This window comes from Amblyomma mixtum, chromosome 2, assembly GCF_055824585.1.
Source record: "Amblyomma mixtum isolate Tamu chromosome 2, ASM5582458v1, whole genome shotgun sequence".
NCBI classification, from domain to species: Eukaryota; Metazoa; Arthropoda; class Arachnida; order Ixodida; family Ixodidae; genus Amblyomma; species Amblyomma mixtum.
In genome coordinates this window covers 36,429,562-36,451,678 of record NC_143013.1, presented here as the reverse complement: position 1 = coordinate 36,451,678, position 22,117 = coordinate 36,429,562, and the positions used below count along the sequence as shown (strand labels likewise).

Below are 22,117 nucleotides of genomic sequence, written 5' to 3'. Positions count from 1 at the left end.
CGTTGCCATTCTCGCTCGCGCGTTTCGTCCGGTTAAAGCGTCCGGACTGACTTATCTTCCCTTCACGGAAACAGGACCAGTCTTCGAAACGGCACTCGGATAGCACTATTTGGTTTCCACGTAGCTGGCGCAAAACAAAAGTTATCTGCGAGGAAACCCAGTTCTTTTGTTTCTATATTTAAGTACTATTTATTATAAAGAAAAACATCGTTTTACATTAGGGCGGGGCTGGTTAGTGTGAAAGTTTCGTTGAACATCATTTTATCTTCTGTGTCAGCAGACATTATTTAGAGGTTTCAACGTAAGGTTTCATACGTTCCTAGTCTGCCCTAGCCTTCTCCGGTTGTTCACTTCGGTGTTTGTCGTGGCTGCACAATGTGAAAGTCGTTGTTTAGCGCTTGAAATTCTAGACGCGTTGTCTTTGACAGGTCTCTTTTTTTCTGACGTCGTTAGGTAAGCGTCTTCAGTCCAACGTTTGCTTTGCACCTAGCCAATGGGAAGGAGCGAATTTTTGTTTGAATTTTCTCGATATCCGTTTTACGGTTTTTCTACCTTCACACCTTCTTGAAGCCAAAAAAATGACAGGTTGGAAAATGATAATGCGCTCAAATTTGGAGGAATGTATTTGATGTAGACATGTGGTCCCTTATCTCCTTTTACTTACTTGTGTATTTACCTTTTAAGTGCAACTAGTGAAAAAGGATGAAAATGATGCCATTGGTTTATAGCAAGCGCGGTTTTGTTTATCAGCAGAACCGTGTCAGTCACATATGGGCATGGCAGCATGGTTTGTATGAAGGGGTAAAAAATGTGCAACTGCCAGACTCGCCCTGAAAAGTTTTAATGCGTTAGCATTAAAGCTCCAATGTCGGAAAAATCTGCTCGTCCATCGAACTGAAGCCTCGATTGGCAGGTGGCAAAATCGAAAGAGGGAAATATCCCTCTACATTTCCAGGGAAGAGGAGGGAGAGAAAAAGGAGGGGGGGGGGAGACAAAGAGAGGATGGCTGGCGAGGGGTGGCAGGTGGGGAGAGTGGATTGGAGGTACGGCGTGTCATACGCTTGCACGGTCTGAACGCCACAGCAGCAGATCTGCTCCACCCGGGCGGAACACTAATGATGACGCATACTCTGTCGCATAAATAAATCGCACTGGTCGCTTGTGTTTTTATTCGAACCTTTGCGGAGGAAATAGTCAGTCATACTATTACAAAGGATTGGAGATTTGTATTGAAGTGACGCAGCTGCTCTTGAAATGTGATACAAGAATGTGCTTTCTCCAAATTTCATTTGGAGTTGATGTTCTACCGGGAGGGGCGTCGGCGATATTTTTTCGCAAGCTCCTAAATTCTTTGAGCTCAGGCAGCCTGCTTTTTCATCTTTTTACAAATTGCGCTCATCCAGAGCCCAAAAGTGAACGGCATCTGCAAGAGAATGGGAAACCTCTGCTGTGTAGTAGAGACGGAACACTAATTGAACATCCAGGTCATAGGCCATGCAGGTTCAAAACCCCACTTTTTTCTTAACACAATTACCACTACCACCTTGAAATTATAAAGTTCATAAATCGCAGTACCTACATTGCAACGTCGTCATCTTCTTACTGACTCTCACATGCATTTAGCTTAGGGTTGCATGCCTCCCTTTTGCTTTACACAATTGGATTCTGTTACACCTTTTATGTCCAAATTGTGGTGAAATCAAACTAAAAAACAAAAATATTACTTGCATATTTTGCTCGGTAATGCACCCACATTCGAAAGGAAATATTGCCACGCGCCTAACGCGCCGCGCGGCCTCCGCGCTGAGTCGAAGACGACGACGAAGCGGCGGTGGGCTCTCGTGGCGCGCTGTTCTGTTGTGTGTCGTGGAAGCTGGCTCCATAATTAAAAGAAGGCTCCCGGTCTTGGGTTCTTCCCGACGTCTACCTTCACGGCTCCTCTGGTCGTGACACTGGTGGAGGTGCGGCCGATGCTCCCTACTCCTGAGGACGACTCGACGCGTCCGCCTCTTGTGACCACCCCTGTCCATCGTGCCAGCCGGAGGATCCGCGGCCTGTCCCCCGAGGCCCTTCCTATTGTGAGCGCGCCTTCAACTACCACTTCACTCAAGCCGACGCCACTGCCAGCCCTGCCTACGACTGTCACTGCAGCCAGCCCCACCTATCTCACCCTTCAGACTCCACGCACGCCTAAGCCCTTTCACGGCGACCTGTTTGAAGATGCCGAAGACTGGTTGGCTCACTACGAACGGGTCGCGACCTTTAACTGCTGGGACGACGCTACAAAGCTGCGTAACGTTTACTTCAGCCTTGAAGACTCTGCACGAACGTGGTTCGAAAACCATGAGACTACTTTCTCTACGTGGCCCGACTTTCGACGTCAGCTCCTGAGTACGTACGCCAACAGCGACCGCCGGGAGAGCGCAGAGCGTGCACTGTCCTCTCGAATTCAGCTTCCCAGTGAGGGTGTTTCCATGTACGTCGAGGATGTGAAGCGTCTTTGCCATCGCGCCGATCCGGCCATGCCTGAAGAAAAAAAGCTTCGGCACCTGATGCGCGGCGTAAAAGACCAGCTCTTTTCCGGCCTCGTGCGGAACCCGCCCAACACAGTCGCGGAATTCCTGGCCGACGCCGTGCACATGGAGAAATTGCTGCAGCAAAGATCCCATCAGTACGACCGGCAACTGCGCCAAACGTCGACTCTATCAACGTTGGACCGGTTCGACCATGAACCCAGGACGAATGCGGACTCCCTTCGCGAACTCATTCGTTCCGTGGTCCGCGAGGAGCTGCAGCACCTTCAAGCCACCTTTGCCCCTCGCGTCGATTCCGTCACCAGCGTCATCCGCGAGGAAGTCCGACAGGCACTCAGGGCACAAGACGCTGCAGCTGTGCCGGCGCCGCAACCGACCCCATACGATCCCGCGCCGTACCCGACTCCTGTCCAGCCAGTCACGTACGCGGACGTCGTGCGCCGCACGGCCCCATCTCCTGGGCCTTCGCCTTACACCGCACCATTGGTCGCGGTGCACTCTGCCCAGCCGACTCCTTACTGGGCGGATCGGCGCCAGGCACCGCGGAAGACTGACCTCTGGCGCACTCCGGATCAACGCCCGCTCTGCTACCACTGTGGTGAGGCCGGCCATCTCTACCGGCGGTGCCCCTATCGCGAAATGGGTCTACGCGGTTTTTCTGTCGACAGCCCCCGTCCACGCCCTGGAGAGCGCCCTCAAGACATCGCCGAGTATGTCACCCGCCAGCGTAGTTCACCATCTCCTCCGCGCCGCGAGTCGCGATCGCCCTCTCCACGCCGGTCTTCGCCCTCTGGGTCCCGTTTCGCCTCAGGACAACGTGGTTCCTCGAGCCCTCGTCGGGAAAACTAGCTCCGGCGGCCTTTGGAGGCGAGGCCGCCGAACGCCGTTCCGACGGAAAGCTTCCACCGCCGCAGCAACTGAATCGCCCCGACGTCGCACGCCGCATCCCTGCACAGTTTTCCCCGACGCGCCTTTCGTATCGCCGCGATGCCGCAACCCCAATCGCCGACCCGCTTCCGCCGCCGCACCGACCCAATCGCCCCGACGCCGAACGCCGCATCGCCGAACAGTTTCCCCCGACGCGCCGCTTGAATCACTCCGACAGCGCTACCCCAGTCGCCGACCAGGTTCCGCCGCCGCACCGACTGAATCCTCCACAACAGCCATCGACGGGCCGTGCTGAAGGCAGGGTCTCCTTGGATATCCCTGTTCTCGTCGACACAAAGGAGGTCAGCGCGTTGGTTGATACTTGCGCAGATTACTCTATCCTTAGCGGACGGCTTGCGACGGCCCTGAAAAGAGTGACGACACCCTGGGACGGTCCCGACATACGCACGGCAGGCGGACATCTTGTCGCACCACTCGGCATGTGTGCGGCCCGGGTTACGGTTCGAGGCTGCACATTCGTTGCCACTTTTCTCGTTCTCCGCGAATGTTCTCGCGATGTCATCCTTGGCATCGAATTTCTTCGCGAGCACGGTGCGATCATAGACCTCCCGAACCGCTTGGTGACGTTTTCTACCGCAATGGCCACAGAAGAACCTGCGCACCAGGGTTCTCGGTCCGCCCTGCGAGTCGCCGACGATAACGTTACGGTGCCACCACGTGCCAGCATTCTCACGAGAGTTACCTGCGACGAGCCACATAGGGGACTCCGGGTTGTCGAGCCTAATGTCTCCCTTGTACTCACTAAGGGGGTTGCGGTGGCACGGGGCCTTGGATCCTTTCATGACGGTTGTACAGAGGTCCTTGTCACCAACTTCTGCAATGAACATCGACATCTCTTCCGTGGCACAGCCATCGCTTACGTCGACCATGTTCAGGAAGTGGCCGAATGCTTTGCTTGTGCGGAGGGCACACCTGGAGCTGACGCCGAAGCGGTCACCAGCGTGGACATAAATCCTGGCCTTCCACCCACTGAAAAGAGGCAACTCCAGGACCTCTTGCGGGAGTTTGGTGCATGTTTCACGTCGTCGTCCAAAGTGCGCCAAACGTCGATAGTTAAACACCGCATTATCACGCATGAAGGAGCCCGACCCATCCATCAGCAGCCCTATCATGTGTCCCCTCGTGAGCGAGATGCTATTCAAACACAGGTCGAAGAGATGCTCACAGACGGCGTCATCCAACCGTCAAGCAGTCCGTGGTCGTCTCCTGTCGTCCTCGTGAAAAAGAAAGACGGGACACTACGGTTCTGCGTCGACTACAGGAAGCTGAACAGTGTGACCAAGAAAGACGTGTACCCGCTCCCGCGTATCGACGACTCCCTCGACCGACTTCGTCAAGCCAAGTACTTCTCTTCGGTCGACCTCAGAAGTGGTTATTGGCAGATAGAAGTTGATGAGAGGGACCGTGAGAAAACCGCCTTCATTACACCGGACGGGCTGTATGAATTTCGCGTCCTCCCATTCGGGCTCTGCTGTGCTCCTGCCACGTTCCAAAGAATGATGGACACCGTTCTCACCGGTTTGAAGTGGCAGACCTGTCTTGTTTATCTTGACGATGTCATCATTTTTTCCGCAACGTTCACGGAACATCTGCACCGCCTTAGGACTGTCCTCAAAGCCGTTCGATCCGCCAACATCTCCCTAAAACCAGAAAAATGCCACTTTGGGTTCACCGAATTGAAGTTCCTCGGGCACGTCATTAGTGCTGACGGAATCCGCGCTGACCCAGAGAAGCTTGCTGCCGTTGCTGCCTTTCCGGTCCCGTCCCACAAAAAAGCAGTCCGACGTTTCCTGGGCCTGTGCTCCTATTATCGCCGCTTCATTAGAAACTTCGCCCAGCTCGCAGCCCTCTGACGCTCCTAACCCGTGATGACACGTCATTTTCCTGGGGCAACGAACAACAGAGTGCCTTTGACGAGTTACGACGCCTACTCCAATCACCGCCCATCCTGGCACATTTCGACGAAGATGCCGATACGGAGGTGCACACGGATGCGAGCAACGTCGGTCTTGGCGCCGTTCTAGTTCAGCGGCAAAACGGTGTCGACAAAGTAATTGCCTACGCCAGCCGCGCACTGTCGCGTGCTGAGTTGAACTACTCTACCACGGAAAAAGAATGTTTAGCGGTAGTCTGGGCCGCCGCCAAGTTCCGCCCATACCTCTACGGCAGACCGTTTCGTATCGTCACCGACCACCACTCGCTGTGCTGGCTGAAAAATTTAAAGGACCCTTGCGGCCGCGCGGCGCGTTAGGCGCGTGGCAATATATAAATTAAGAAATGAGTTTATCTTGAATTTTAAACAGCGTGAGTTTTGTCCACTTTGTGCAGCTAGTACGAGTTGGATGAAAGGCTGATTCTAAGACCTCGAACCAAATCGAAGGCTAAAGGGCAGTAGAATTTTTTTTTTTATCGAACAGATATCTTCCTATTTTTCCCGCAATACAGTTTTCAGGAAGTGATAGAGGAGGAGTTGTTAAACACTGGCCGGAAGTTGCACATTCTCACCCCCTTGCTCTTCACGCACCCTCACAGAGACGCCAAGCATTTTCCTAGGAAAGCACTGGCTGCTGAAACATGTTGACACCAAACTTAGTGTGCAAGCTCCCCGCAGCATCAATAGCATGGCGTGCAAATGATGTGTCACGAATTCGCGACTCAGTGCGTTGAACGGTTAACCTGGCTGGCTTTTCTTAATCTTGACAAACGCGCCAACTCGAGTCTCATAGCTGCATGCAATCGATTGCTTCAAGAATAAAAAAAAAAACGACTCAAATCATGCGCAGTAGATAAAAAGGCGTCTGATTGTTTCTCTATCACGACCCTTTTTCTTATCTACAAAAGGCACAGCTGATAAAATAAAGAATTTTGCGGGGATAGGGTGGCCGTAGCTGGCACAGTACAGGGTTAATTGGAGAGATATAGGAGAGGTCTTCGCCCTGCAGTGGGCGTAGTAAGGCTGGTGATGATGATAAACTAAAGCCTATGGGCTCCTGATTGTGTCTGAGAAAACCTCCGTACAAGCTGTGAGACCTGGAGCTGTCTTCCCGCGAATACCTAATGTGAGTTTGAAGTTGCCGTGTGACAGGGGTAGGAATATTTCCTTGAGGTAATCAGCCACATTTGGCTGGCGTAATCGCCTCAGTGAATTCAGAATTCGATAACCAAGGAGCAAGGCAGCTTGGAGAAGGCATGGATTTGTCTTGTGCTTTGCGCTGTTTTATAGTATCCTTCGTGGCAGCTTAAAGGTCAGTATTTAACTTGGGAAGCTTAAACTCTTACCCACAGAAGAAGAATCCCGAACATGACCATGCTTCCGTTTCTGAATCCGACCACTTCAACGATGTAACCGGCGATTGGCGGAGCGACGATTGCTCTGCAAGGGGGGGGGGGGGGGGGGGGGGGGGCGGGGCAATCCACCGTGCTTGCAGTCAGAAATACTATAATGAAATTTAAATATTTATTTAACAGCAGAGATTTACGACGCAAGAATTTACTAAAGTCCTTTTTTATCTCGATACTAAAGTCTCTGTTAAAGCCAAGGCTCCGTGAGCACAAACACGGTTACAATCAATTGCATCCAGCAAGCATATGCGGTTCATTGTGGACTACGTAACAGTTTGCATTTTCTTCAGAACAAATCTGTATTTGCACGATCGTTTATTGAAATGCAGCATGAAACGCTAACATGCTGGCTAACGCCAGGCTAACATGCGTGGTGAAAGGAGTAGGCAAGGGAAGGGTAAAGAGGGCTTCGTTATGATACATAATGGAAGCCAACAGACACCAAAAGCAAGGAAGATAGGGGATGTTTTTTTTTTTATTACTGGTGGTGTTCTATACGAGATTAATAGCGTAATTATTTTATCACTTAAAGCTAGTTGATTAGAAAGCAGAATAAAAAAAAACATCCACTTGCCGCCGGTCGGGTCCAAACAAAAAACCTCCAATTTTCGCTTCCGATGCTTTACCAACTGAGATAAGGCGACGGCTGTCCAGTCTTCTTCTTTCGGGGCTACTTATGTACAGTGTAACCGAACCTTGAGAGTGTTCACCAGCGCCACCCTCGTCCAATACGCCGGACGTAGTACCGGCCGCGAAATTCGGAGGTCGGTGGTTCGGATCCAACCGGCGGCTTGTGGTTGTTTTTCTTCTGTTTTCTAATCAATCATCGTTAAGCAATAAAATAATTACGCTATTGATCTGCCATTGATCACTACCAGGAAATTAAAGAAATAAACACCCCCTACAATCCTTGGTTTCGGTGGCTGTTGACTTCCTACATGCATGGCGAATGTGTGAACATGCCTTCACTAAACTTGCAATCTAGTAAAGCAGCTGTGCGTGGCTTTTTGTGGGCGATGTCGCAGCTTTCTTATAGTAAGCCACAAGGTATTTCAGCCACAAATAACGCGGAGCAGTTCAATGAATAAAAGTTGCTAGTTGCGCGACCCCTTCATATTCTGGCCCCTCGTGTTTACGCCTTAGTATCTCTCAGAATATATAAAAAAAAAACCGTCTAGTTTCATCGGCTTCTAAGCAGCTGGAGGCAATTTTTATCCTAGGTCTACGCTCAATATATGTTTTTTTTTGGCGAGATAATTTGCTGACAGCGCATTAAAAAAGCAAGCAAGCAATATAATCGCAACGCTTAACATGAAACGGGGCACCGAGAGCTAGGCCTAAAGTTTCGTACCTTGGAAAGCCAGCGATTAGAGCCAACGCTATGGTTCCTGCGACAACAGCTTCAGTACTCCGTACAGCTCCAAATAAGTATATAGTTGCGTCTATTTATTATTTTTTTTACGCTTTGACCTTTCCCCGCAAGCGCAGGTTTAGAGCGCTGGAAATTTTGTCATTCCAATAACCTCATAATCTCTTTTTACAATGAATCGCTCTACTCACCCGACCATTTGGAACGGGAAAACGCAGCTTGAAACAAATGCACTTGTGCTTATTGTTTCTGGATAACCGCATTCCCTGCGGTTCAAAGAAAACATTTTCCAAACATTTCTCATGATTCGCATATGCAGTTAAGATTAAGAATAGAGAGGCTTACTCACAATGCTACGTTGTATGCGTTGTAATATGGACATGTAAAGAGTACTGAGCATGAGAAGCCAACGCATATTTGGGAAAAATAAATCAACCAAACAGCTCTGGAATAAGAGAAATTAGAAAAATTGCAGGCACAGTGACTGCATAGCATGGCAAAATATTTTTGTCTTCCTATTGCTTTATGTTTTGTTTTATGCGTTCCAAACTAATCTGATTTCACACACACGTACATTTCGTAACATGCCATGCATTTGTTGTTTCCCTGTACCGTAATATATAGCAATACATTAGAATTTGCTGCTAGCCATTTTGTACATAGTGCAGACATTCTATTTCAAATTATTTTGTTTTCAATCGCAGCTTTCAAATGCTATGAATTTGGTGTTATTTTCACATAGGAGGGCAGTCCTTAGACGTTCTGTAACGCCTTCAGCCGGCTCTTCCTTGGTTTGCATATCCACTATAAACGACAAACATAGCAATCAAAAATTATAATGATCGATAGCGAGAAACATCACCACGTCATTCAGGTGAAAGAACTCGGGATAAACGGGGCTGAAGATATTGCACGCAGACGCTTAACACCGTGCGCATTGGAGTCCCGGGATAGAAAATGACACGTGCGCTCGTATTTTTGACGTGTGAGGGTTTGAATGAAAAGAAAAAAAGGCTGGAGTAAGGATGGCAAAAACACTCTATAAACTTTAATAAGACTTCTCTGCTGAATTCTGCGGACTTTTGTTTTTGCTATAGACCTTTTCAATAAGCGCTACCTTAGCGTCGCCGTATTGCACACTTTGATGTGGTGTGCACCTCTCGCTGACACGGTGGGAGTTGCACTGCGAGCTTTCTGCGCCTCCTCGCAACAGTCCTATGAGCAGGTGTTTTGGCATCTGCCTGCACACAGCGGAAATGTTCATATACTTTTTATACACCTTATGTGCCCTATACGCGTCGCTGACGTTTTAGAGCATCCATGGTTACTTGCACAAAAATCTTCCCTGTCGGACTGGATACTCACGGATCGTATGGAAGGAATGGAGCCGGGCCAACGGCGAAATAAGAAACCGCAGACAGGATGACGCCGAAAAATTCAAAGAATGCGTCTTGCTGAAGAAAATAAAAATCGAGAATAAGTGCAAGTTACAGCAGTCAGCTTACTCATTTTTTTTTTCGCCTAAACAGTCGTTTGCCCGTTTGCGAGCAAACTTAATCCGCTGATTGACTTTCAGATTGACTCTAGAGACGGAAATTATAGGTAGGAAAATATAAGGGCCAGCTATACAGTTATAAGCGACGGATCGCGAATGTTTTATTCGGAGCTAGACTGCCGCGTGATTTCACTGGACACAAAAGGTGGCCAATCTCGACAACATGGACAAAAGTGAACTGTCGGCGCCTAAAAAAATAATTTGCCTTTCGGTCACAAAGTACACTTCTTCAAGAAAAGTTTTGTGAACCTACTCCAGTGGCCAATCGATACTTGCCCGCAGCCGTACATGTAAGAGTCTTCCGGAGTCGTTTTGATAAGTGAATGGCCACGAGTCGCAGACCGCGGACCCTGAGTGAGGCACAAAGTCTTCTGCTGATTTCGTAGTATCTGCGTTTTCGCTTGGCTCTGTCTGCGCCGCATCCAGGGTTGCCGCTCTAATGTAGCTCTACTCCTTATTGCCAATAAGCCTGCACATTCACGAACTTGCTTTCATTTACAACGCAAAAGAGCCAGATTTGTAACGAAACTGAGAGTGTTTTTGCAAGGCTGAAGGACCCTCTTCATCATTCAAGTGACTGCCCCATTCATAAGGCGGCAGTTTGCTCAAGTTCACTGCGATTGCTCACGCACTGCCTTGAAGATGCTGATTTGTTTATGTTCTCAAGGCACATCAATAATTTTTATGAGTCCTTCGAGTATAAAGGAAATTCGATAGTTCTGGGGATAAAAATTCAACTTATTCACGAACCTTGAGGTGACAGGAAAGACCGGCCGAAATGGAGCCCAGTGAGTAGGAACCGAAGGAAGCCATGAAGATGGCACCGACCTCGGTGCTGCTCAAGTTAAACTGGGAGGAAGGAACACAAAGGAGATTCCGGTATAGGGCGCAAAATACGGTTTTGAACAATTAAGGTTTAAATTTGTAGAACAAGCTTATACCAAAATACTGGTGCCTAATGTTTCCAGGTCATCAGTTCAGGGTTGTGCATACGCCTAGGAGTTTGGTTTATTGTTGTTTTTAATGGGGATATTCGCAGCGCAGTGGGCTACTTCAAAAAAAAAAAGTATGGGACTAGAAACGTTCGACAACTTGTAATCCGCCTCTTAAACAAATAATGTTTGCTAATTTTTTATTCCTACACAATGTTAAAAGAAAATCACGATGTTGGAAAGAAGCATGTGTCCTTTTCATTCCTTTAGGCGAAATACCTCAATGAAGTAAAACGCAAGACTTACATCGGAGCAACTAAACAACAAGAAAGAAAGAAAAACATTACTGTAAAAATACGAAAAATCTGCGGCAAGATATCCTCATTGCAGCCGGCACCCCGGAGGAGGCAGAAGTTTAAAATAAGTAAACCTCTCGCTTTCACATAATAAGAAACTAATAAGAAATAATAAGAAAAATTTCGTTTTCAGTGTTCTTTGATCCGATTTAGTTTGCGTGTTTCCCATGTATACACTAAAATCATATTTCTAGATGGGTATCCTTACCTGGCTGATGTAGGGTTCTAATGTGGGTTCGTTAAATCCGAACATGACGAAGCTGAGCGTCAGAGAGCCCATGTTGATCATGAAACGAGGATTTATCAGCAGTCTGTAGTAGCTTAATGGCACTTCGGCGTCCTTCGAAGAAGGTAGATCTGAAATTTTATACGATATTGCAACTTCTGATTTTCTCTGCAACATATTTCTTAACCACCGTTTATTTGTTGGCCGCATTTGAACAGCTTTTTCTGTTGCAACAAGGAAAGATGAAATAACCCGTCTTCTTACCTGTGGAACCACTAATACCTAGAGTGGCCATGCAGTAATTCATTACCTTTCAAAAGTACAGCGGCTGTAGTGAAAGCTCTGCTTCAATAACTATGTCGGGAGGAAAGAACTACGCATGAACTGTGAGGCGTCAAATACTTCACCTGCTTTTTGCACTTGCGGCGCCGTTCCCTTCACTATGAAGTACGGCATCATAGACATGAGCAGTGTGCCAAACACATAGAATGGTAGAGGAAACGCCCATAGCTGGAACAGATAAGAAATAATTTAATGCCAACACCACCACCAGCCAAAATGACTGATAAAGATCTGAACAACGAATACGAGACCCATATACATTGAGAGAAGGAACTTCTGCAAGACTCAATTTCTGACATACCTTACGCTAAAAATGCAAGTGGGTGTAACCATAGGTGTCGGCGAACTATATTCTTACAGTACTCATAGGTATCCTCACATGCCCACTTATGCTCGTGTGCTCGTAGTTTGAATGCTCTAGAGAAAACATTTCTGAAGTGTGCCGTGTACCTTCTTCGCGAAGACTATATGAGCTTCTAATTTAACGGCAAAAAGATACAGCCCTCCACGAGTCGTCAGTCGGTGTAGACTTCGGCCTCTGAACACAACATCGCGGGTTCGAATGCTGGCCACGGCGGCTGTATGCAGATGAAAAGAAATGTGCAGACAGCAGGGAAATTGTTCCCGATCTTTCCACTATATGGCGACTCTCTTGCTCTCTCCTTCTTTTCAACGTCTTCTTCGTCTATTCCTTCATGGCGTGGGTCAGGTGTTCACTGAGAGTGAGAGAGTTGCTTCGCCTCTCCTTTCCTCATAGTCGTTATCATAATCATTGCAGAAAGCTATGACTATGCTTCACGAGAGCAGTGTTTTGTGTGAGCGTCTTCGCGTCGCATGCGTGAAGCGTGCTGACAGAACGTACCTTGGTGAAGAAAAAATGCCATCTGTGCACGTCTTGGCATTCGTTTATACTCCATATCACAACTTCTACCAGCGGAGTGGAAGCTGTGAGGTCTAGGCAACGGCTTCCAGACAAATTTGATTGGCTCGTGAGTGATTTGGCAGCCGTCCTCAAAGCGCTCGTAGCTTCCAGTCAGTGGAAGAAGTTCCAACATGGAGCACGTACTCTTTAAAGATCACGATTGTTGTTGGTGCAGAAGTTGAAATGCAGCTGGCGTTAGCTAAGCCTCGCAAGCGAATTCTCAAAGCTCTCGGTTTGACAGGACAGTGAGAGTTTCGCCGCCGCTTTTGCTGCCGTACGCGGCATCATCACGATGCCTGACTTAAAGGGTGCGAGCCAGTTCCTAATAGTTTTATTTGCGATATGTTTTGATGCTCCAACACGTGATATATCTGACATGAGATATAACTTCTAGTTCAAAGACAGCGATTTCTGGCCCGGAGTAGGAGAGAAAGCAACGTAGCTAGCACAGCTTGAATGCCCGATTCGAACCTGTGCACGCTGCATGATAAGCCTTCGTTTATGACAGAATTGCTACGCTGGCAGGCGCACATGTGTTGATTGAACGTTAAAGCTGACAGCACTGATAAGTGCTATCAGCTAGTGATAAGTGATAAGCTGATACGTGCAAGTAAATACTGACTCCTGCCTTCAGACCACGTTCGATATTTGTAATTTAAATGTAAGTTATTCAGGCGCGACTCACAGAAAATAAAGTGCCTAATCTTACAGCCAGTACACTCTAAAGGCTCCACTACGCAGGAAGTTCCTTGTGAACGTCAGACAACTCGCGCAGAGCCGCTTTATACGCAGTCACCTGCGGCGTTTCCGCCAGAGTGAACACGTGGGGAGCCATTTTTACTTCACCGCCATATATTCCCATGTGCGCACAGGTGCTCTGTTCCGCAAACGCGTTGCGTGCGTCCATGCTGCAATGCGGTTGCAGAGCTAAAAGGATGAACGTCAGACATCAGGCAGATAGTAATGCGGGAACTCTTTCATGCATTTCTCCGAGGAGACAAGAAAACAGCGGCACGAACGTTAGCCAGAGATCCGGCATATAAAATATGGTTCAACAACTCTATATTGTGGATCAAAATAAATAGCTCTAGCTATAGGCTGCAGAAATGGCAAGTAATGGTAGGCTATTTGCCACTTTCGTGTTTGTTATTCAGTTAGCACGTTTATGAATGGAGTACACACTTTATATTCTCTCAATGTTTGATTGAAAACAGTAACAAAAAGAATATTAAAACTAAAATGCTAACAATATAAGCAGGGATAATGTACCTACATCCTGGGAGTTTTACAATAAAAATAGGATATAAATCTCAACACAAATATATGTATGACAGCTAGTGATAGAGATATTGAAAAAAAAAGGACCAAAGTATTTATGCGGTAGTAACGAAAAGCTATTTTGCTTTGCTATACAAGAAGCAAAGTTCATTGTACCTGGCGATGAGAAATAAAAATACTTACGTCAATAAGTGCACCACCAATGACTGAACCAAGCATGCTACCAATTCCAAACATGCAGTCTATTGTTGCCTTCAAGAAAAGAGAAATCGCATCATGTTATTCACATTGTTTTCAGCGTTCTGACAAAAGTCGACTACAGAACAAGAAAAATACGGAAAAACTCAATGGGAATTACAGTTCCTCGCCAGGTTTGTTCTTTAGATAAATGTATGGTATATCCCAGAACGAAAGTGATTGCTACTGCAATCGGTCTCGTTAACCATTCCATCCGCGTGCGTGGGTCCAATACATAAGGATGCATTGAAGCTGTGTGGTTCAGCTTGGAAGTTTTTACGTTGAGCGTAACCATGACATGATACTTTGGAGTTCTCTTCGAGGTAAATATCTGCACATTTGCCACTGATAGCTCTAACAGCTTGGGCCAGCTTAAAATTAGTTTCGACAAGACTGCATGACAGGGTTGGTGCTTTTGAGACTATAACGTAATCGTGTGTTCGTCTGTTTTGCATAGCAGTGTGCCCTGTCTTCGGCGGAAGTATAATTGCTTTGTTCCAGAAGGACCTGTAGACGTGTAAGCCCGCAGGTACATTGCTGGAAAGGCACTGAGCGCTGGAATCACTGACAAGACATTAAGGGCTACCATGTTCATTTACGAAGTAGCACAGAAAGAACTAGACGCTACTAAGCTCAGGCTGCGCGTATAAAAAACAACGGTGCAACAATACGTGCTCAAATGATGCAAAATTTTCACAGTGTATTTCTAAATGTTAGTTTCGACAGCTTTCTGTCAATGTATTCATATGGAAATTCAGTGTGTTGCTTTCAATGGGCAGTCTGGTTTTTATACTGGTCTTTTCTAATGTGGATAATTGAAATAGTGCGCTGCTCTGAAAACAGAGACCTACGGGAAGTGTCCTGGCACAACTCAATTATTAAAGTTGGGGCTGCTTTCTTATTAGGCGAGAAACGACATTGTATGCACAGTGTACGTTAATTTATTCAGCTTACGAACGGATTCTAAAAATGTTCCGCAGAATTATAAAGCCGCGGCGCAGTCAGAATGATTTGTAACTTGTGCGCTTTTATTCGTTATTGTTCATATGAACAATGCAAAGTATTTTCAACGCAGAAGTTAAAGACGAACGCTGCATACACTCAGAATTTTTCGTCAAACGAATAACGCTTCCGATTTGAGAGTATAACCGATACCGTATGCTTACAATTATAATTCCTGCGTTGTAGCTGAAGGCATTCGTACAGGTTCCGTAGAGTGTGACTACGTATATGCCTTCCATACAGCCTGCTAGCGCTGCTGCTGCAACGGACCCGCCAAAGAGTGCCTCTGCAGTGGGGCACCAGTAAAGGAGGCTGGAAAAAAGAAAAGGCACAGAAAAGCGATTAATGTGTTGGAACTAAACGAAATCATACTGTGTCTTATGCGATTTCTTGCTCCATGGCAAATCCCTTGTATGTTAAGGGCGGTAGAACTGCGGAGCAGTGTAGCTGTCTCGCAGTCAGGGAGTACAAACAGCTTCCGATTTCATTTCAGGAAGGCGAGGAAGACTTGTGAGAGAAGAATTTCAGCTGGGATGCTGGAAACGTGACGGAGCACTCTTGAAATTTTTTTATCCTAGTCCCTAGAAAAACAACCATTTTAAAAGAGCGCACACTGTAGGCAAGCCATGCAGTGGTGCGAGAGAGCAGAGCCGCATGAGATAAACAGGTGGTCATTTCTTAAGCCGTACCATAGGTTAAAACAGTTTTGGATTATCCCGGACCCGCAGACATGCTCGTCAGGAATGCTAGCTAATGACGAGATAAATGAAAGCATCGACTGGTTGTGGCCGACCCTTATGCTCTGCCTCGCTTGTCAGCGTAGTGGTAGCCTTAGCCGTCATCAGCACACTGCGGAGTGGATTTTGGATTCTATTCTCACATCAGAAGAATGGCCTGAGGGGCGAGTTGGTGCATGATGAAATGAACGCTGGCGCAACAAGGACACTAACAAGAAAGGGATACCACATGCGCACACTACCAACTGTTTATTATAAGGTAAGGTGGCTTATTTAAACATACAGCTTAAGCATGAGACTCATCGCATTATCGCTCTCAACCCAACACGTGGAAAAGAAGCAGCAACGTCAGGAAAAACAGACAAGAAACCTTTAACCTCTGCAGATAAACTAGCAGATTCTAATAAAAGGCATAAGAGGAGGCCATCTCTTTGCAAAAGCAGTGTCAAACAATCGTAGCAAAAGCAGAGTCATACATATGAAGCAAAAGCAGTCAGAAATCAAACACCAAAAATAAAAGTAAGAACCAAATGACAATCGTAGCAAAAGAAGAGTCAAACATGTGAAGCAAAAGCAGTCAGAACTCGAAAAAACAACAAAAAGGAAAAGACAAAAACAAAACCAATAACAAAATTAACTCCCCCCCTAAACAAACAACAGACAACCGCAAGAAATTCATGGCTGAAAAGTCGCATCACAAAAAACTGTCAAGAAAAGACACTTCATTTTGACGGAGGGATACCGAAGTGTCGCTAACACAAATGCTGTCCTTCTTTTGGATCATGGAAGCCTCAAGAATTTCATGTGCCACCTGGTCGTGACTCCTGCCCAGAACCCTCATTCCGTTAAGCACTGGCTCACACTTACAATCTTTGCAGTGCAGGAGCAAATTCGACCCGCCTCCGTTTTCCAACGATTTTTCATGTTCACGTGCCCTGTCGTTAATGCAGCGGCCCTTCTGGCCTATATATTCTCACGATTTAACGATCCCTCATTAGAAATTTCCTTCTCTATCGTGCGCTTAGATGTGATTTCTGGGGTCACTGGACTGTAGCCAGTCACATGGCGCTTTTACCCTCTATGTTTGTCATAAGTTTCTTCCCTGTATCAGCTGACCCCAGCTCTATCGTGTTTAAGCACAGAACAGCATCACAGGTACCGGCCGTCTTTTGAAAAGTAACGACTAGTGGCAGTTTGATTTATACTACTTACGACAGGCTTATGCAGGCCAGGAAAAACCCTGTCACTCCGATAAAGTACACAGTCTTGGCCGATGTCCATGCTATCTGCAATTTTTCAAAGAAAAAAATAATATTGAGTACCATTTCCATCCTCGCACAAAGAGGCAGAGTAAACATGAGCTGCTTTTGAGACGTCGTGTTCCAAATTCTCGTGAATGCGTTCTTTGAGATTTTCAGTTTTTTTTTATGAGGCTTAACGTCTTTAAGTTGCTCAACCTACGAGGGGCGCCGTTGGGGAAGGCTCTCGGTAAATTTGAACACCTAGGGTTCTCTTCAAAGTGCACTGATATCGCACGGTACACGGGCGTCTAGCATTACGCCCCACTGAACCAACGCCACAGCTCTGTGAAATTTTCTGGCGAGAAACAATGGTTAAGGTCGTATTGGTGACCATAAAAATGCACCAGTTTTGAAATATAGGAATGTAAAAAATCGAGAACTTAATGGTACCTAGTTTAGATATTTAAAATAATTTGTAGTAGCTGCGTCAGTTCTGTCCATATAGCTCGTTTGGTTATGGAAGTTGGCAGCCAATGCACAATTTGACCAGTATGTTGAAACTAGGGGTTGGACTTGTCGTTTTTTTTTTTGTTTTGGGAAATTGGGCGGATTTTTTCCAGCTTTAATTTCAGAACTTAATTTTTGGCTGTTCTCAACGAACGAAATACTGACTCTTTTGGGCGATTTAATGTAGAAATTCTGCGTGTTCAAAAGTCAATTAAAATCTATTTCGGTGTCTTTGTCATCCTGGACAATTTATTTACAAGAAATTAACGCAAAAATGACTGTACTTGGTCTTCTGCTCGCTATTTTCACTAAAAGGGAAACTGAAGTTAAATGAGATAGCCGGCAGACAAAAATTGAAGTTGATGTTTACTTCTGAGAACTAAGGTAACATGTTATCGGCGGATTGTTGGCATGGGGTTAGTGCGAGAGCAGTGCATCGCCTGGGCTGCCTGTTTGCTGCTGATGCTGACGATGTGATCAGGGTTAATGGCACATACCCACGGCGGGGGATTGGCTGTTTACAGCATCGATGGAACCTCCACTTCATCGTCGCGGTAGCCAGAAAATACTTTTTTTGACGTCCATGTGCCGTTTCGTGTCAGTATCTTACATGCAGTTGATTAACCTACATAACCGTCCAGCTGTTGTAAGCAGCTGATAATAGCGAACAGCGCTTAGCTAGAAGGCTGCGAGGAGGCAATGCTTCCCGGTGCGCATAGGCAAGTAAGATGGCCGATCAATACCTCAAACAGCTCAAATACGCTGCTTATTCAGCAATACCATCGGCGCATCATGCCCCTCGCTTCCAGGCTTGGGTAATTTTCATCCTTGACTGAGCGTAACTCGCTATCAGCAGTCATCAACTATTACTTGCATGTCAAGAATACTGACCTTTTTCGGTTGAAACCGAATTTAAATAACTGAATTCGGCTAAACCTGATTGTTTCTTTTTTTCGTTTAAACCGAAACGTCCACCTTCCAGTTTAGTCGGTTCTTCTCTGTCATTCTATTTTATTGTTAGAGCTCCACATCGAGTGCTCGATCTTGGTTACAGCGTAAGCGTGGCTTCACTTCTGCTGATCATGGACAGTGAAATGGAGAAATATTGAAGGTAAGTACACTGGAACATCTCGACAAAATAGTACAACCGCAACACTTAAACACTTCGGTTTGGTTTATCGGGTTTTTAGCGTCACAAACCAACTCAGGCTACAAAAAAACACCGTAGTAGACGGCTCCGGATAATGTCGACCACCTGGGGTCTTTTAACATCCACTGAAATCCTCCATCGAAATGCGACCGCCGCGGCCGGGATCGAACCCTTGTCTTTCAAGTCAGCAGCAGACTATAAGCAGTAAGCCACGGCGGTGGTAAAGAAAAGAAAAAGTACTGACAGTCGCAATATATGTGGCTTCGATCACACTGCATTTTTTAACATTACTGAGGGAAGCGGTATTAGGATTTAGTTGGATAATTCACATCGAAGTGCTCCACAAAGCTATAATTATGAGAATTTATGCCTTTGAGAGTAATTAAGCGAATGAATAAAATTGCTGCGACTGGCACACAACAATGCACATTTCGTCTCGTAATGAAAGGCAAGATGACAACCAAATGCTGGCCGACGGTAAAGTATTCATTTAGTGTTCAAGGCACTGTGTGTGCGGTCCTTGTAACACCCTAACAAGTGCAAATTTCCGCAAGACAAAAGTTCTGCTTGTCTAGCGTGATATAGTATGCGTGGCGTGGGTTAATGTATCGCAGAGGAAAATTATGAACGCTTTACAGTAATGTTAACGAATCCGAAATAAAAAGAGCGCTGTAATTATTACTCCTAGAGGACAGCTCTAGAATGCACGGTATATCAATCGGCCAGTAGATAGCATTGCTTTGCAAATGTAATCCGGGTCTCCAGACGTCTATAAGATCCTCTACCGTTGCACATGTCGGAAACTTAATACCCTGGTATATTTGTTCGCCATTGGTTACGAGCTTAAAGCTGGCAAGTAGAAAAAAAGAGGAGGTCAATGGTTTCTGCGCTCACTTTGTTCAAAACACTCTTTCATCTATGCCAATCTAGCATAATGCCACTTTTACAACTTTTAAACTCGCAGTTATAAAAGTTATATTCCTCTTCCACTCAACTGTAATTATTTTTGTGTAACAGGACATATTTCATTTATGGTTGAGTCCTTGTAAACGAGAACTTTGACAAACGTTTTTATTTTTTCTTGTGAAGTCTTATTCGTTACAGACAACAACATGTCTGCCTTGGAATGCAAGCAAGTGGTTGCACTGGATGACGCGTTCAAATGAGAACCGAAAGCCATACTAGTCTTTCCGAAATCACTGAGCCGACGGCCACGGCGATCTTGAACGTTGAAAACGTGAAGCCATATTTCCAAGCAGGAATACCCTTCGCTGTTGCCTAGAAAAAAAGCACGAGAAATAAAGAATGGATGCTGCATAGATATCAGATCTCTGAGTCATAAGATTTTTTCCGGCATCAATTAGAGTGCCAGTCTACGTTCCTCCTCAGTCGAGACTATAACACAGAGTGGGAAATTTAAGCGTACAGTGCAGCCGCGAGTATAAGCATTTTACTGCTAGCTGTAGTACTGCCATCAGAAAGAAAGGAAATACAGTAAAATGATTTGACCGAGTTGGTGTTCGAGACAGTGTTATGTGATATCTAGTGCAGAGTGTGGAAATATAAAACACACACAGTCACAATGTGCCTTCTAAACTCTACAGTGTCAGATGTCACAGACGCCAATTATTCGTGAAGACTTATCCTCTAACAATAACGTCCACAACGTATTCACTGGCTTCTTTCATATTTTAGTGACTCCACTGCGCGCGCCCTTTTTTCTGGCTCTGACTCGCTACCCGCTTGCTTGCTTTTAGAATATTTGCAGCATTCCAGCAATACACTTGCACAATTTTCACCGGTGAGCACGTGTTGGCATTGAATTTGCGGCTGAAGTGTATCACGTTCCACTATCTGAATAAACGAATTTAATTCGATTTCCCGACGGGCAGTGCTTTAACCTTTCCTAGCTTTTATTACGTTACGACAGTGACGCCCAACGTTTCTGGGTAAGAACACGGGACAAAATGGTTGCATCTCGTTGAAAAAATTCCGCTACCAGATACGCAGGTCAGTAAGCCTCGTGTTGATAGCGTGCTCAGGAAGCGCACCGCCGTCCCTCCACTCCTTCACTTGCCTTCCTCCGTCTGAAAAGTCAGCAGCATGATTAAAAGTTCTCTTTCATCAGTGCAACTCCTTATACCTTGCGGTCTTGCTCTCGGATATCGCATTGCAGCTGGCACCTTGCCGTAGAGCGATGAAGTAAGGGTGAAACCTGTACCGGTTTTAGTTCCAACTTTACGCTCACCCAACCACGCGACTCGATAGCTACTATGCCCCGTTAAATGAACGGGTTAGGCTGAGCCTATGTATTTCCTGGAAGTGAATTAATCGTGAAGCCTACCGTATGCCCATCTCGTTCCGTTAGCAATAAAATGGCCTCACCACGCGAATTCTAATTTAAGCCGTTTAAATGTTCTCTTTGCGGGCTCATCTGAGCGACCTATGCCTTATATTCAGCTTGCGTTCCGCAAAGAAAAGACAACCGATAAAAAAGAGTGCGTACAAAAGTGCGTCTTGCGTAACAGGTGACAGCACTCCCTACTTTGCATAATAGGAAACAGTACTCACCAGCGGTGGGAAGAAAGGTTGCAACAAAGAATGTCCGGCCGACAGCCATATGTGAGTGAGCGTCAGGGGCAGTATCCACAGGTTACTTCGTAACCAATGTAAGGACGTCTTGGCCGGAAGCACCGACTCTCCTCGTAGCTCGCTACCCGGTGCAGCGTCTTCCGTCCCCACCAACGACACACTGCCGTGACCTTTGCGGAGTTCCCCTTCTTTTTCAGTCGCCTCTATGGTGAACACCATTGCCTTTGCTTTCCGAGGGAAAACAGCTGCTCTTCTGCAGTAAGATATGCAGTTTGGCGCCGAGGATCACTGTTTCAACAGTGTACTGCCTGCTTTAGGAGCTGATGGGTCTGATAAATGTGCTCTGCGCACAAAGGAGGCGTATTGCGACATGCAGCGGTTTTATACACTCTCTTCTTTACACGCAACAGGAAGGAACGAATGTTTGTGGCGTTATAAATGCATGCCACGTACTGACGTCAGCAGAATATTCTTACAGCTGCTGCCTCTTTGCACGGAATGCGCACTACTCGCATGAGGAGCCGACAGAATTCGTTTACAGGCGCTGGAGCTGGGCACACGGCTCTGGGTTAATCATATGTGTCGTTCATGTCGCGCTGCGCTAAAGGAATTTCCGAAAGAAAAAAAAAAGAACCCTATTATTTTCTGCAACTGTTCGTAATGAAAGGTAGCTGCCAATTGCGTAGTTAGAAAGCGCATCTTTCGGCGTCCTTAGCGCTAAGTATTAGGATCAGAACGTCAGGCAATGCGTGTTGTGGCTGCGTGTAGGAGTGTACGTCGGAATTCTGCTGATGACTAACTCGTTTGGAAATTTCGTTTGCAGGTGGTCGACGAGGTTTCCTTGAAC

The 22,117-nt window shown here is 46.4% G+C and overlaps 1 protein-coding gene across 1 annotated transcript; it reads right to left on the bottom strand.

Annotated features, from left to right (window-relative positions):
• Positions 1 to 1,312: 1,312 nt before the first annotated feature.
• LOC149358986 (MFS-type transporter SLC18B1-like) lies at positions 1,313 to 21,822 on the bottom strand. Its single transcript, XM_089571171.1, has 13 exons — positions 21,250 to 21,822; positions 19,861 to 19,956; positions 16,993 to 17,066; positions 15,208 to 15,355; positions 13,988 to 14,056; positions 11,670 to 11,772; positions 11,245 to 11,393; positions 10,499 to 10,597; positions 9,559 to 9,647; positions 8,543 to 8,638; positions 8,385 to 8,459; positions 6,762 to 6,855; positions 1,313 to 1,423 (listed from the first exon to the last, which is right to left on the bottom strand). Exons 1-13 carry the CDS (start codon positions 21,487 to 21,489, stop codon positions 1,358 to 1,360), a joined length of 1,398 nt encoding a protein of 465 aa, XP_089427297.1. The 5' UTR covers positions 21,490 to 21,822; the 3' UTR covers positions 1,313 to 1,357.
• Between the last annotated feature and the right edge of the window lie 295 nt (positions 21,823 to 22,117).

Coding starts and splice junctions, on each gene's coding strand:
- LOC149358986 (XM_089571171.1), bottom strand. CDS start 21,489: ATGGTGTTCACCATAGAGGCGACTGAAAAAGAAGGGGAACTCCGCAAA. Junction 14,057..15,207: donor ACAACGCAGGAATTATAATT/GTAAGCATACGG, acceptor CTTTTCTTGAAG/GCAACAATAGACTGCATGTT. Junction 9,648..10,498: donor GTCTTTCCTGTCACCTCAAG/GTTCGTGAATAA, acceptor TATTTTCTTCAG/CAAGACGCATTCTTTGAATT.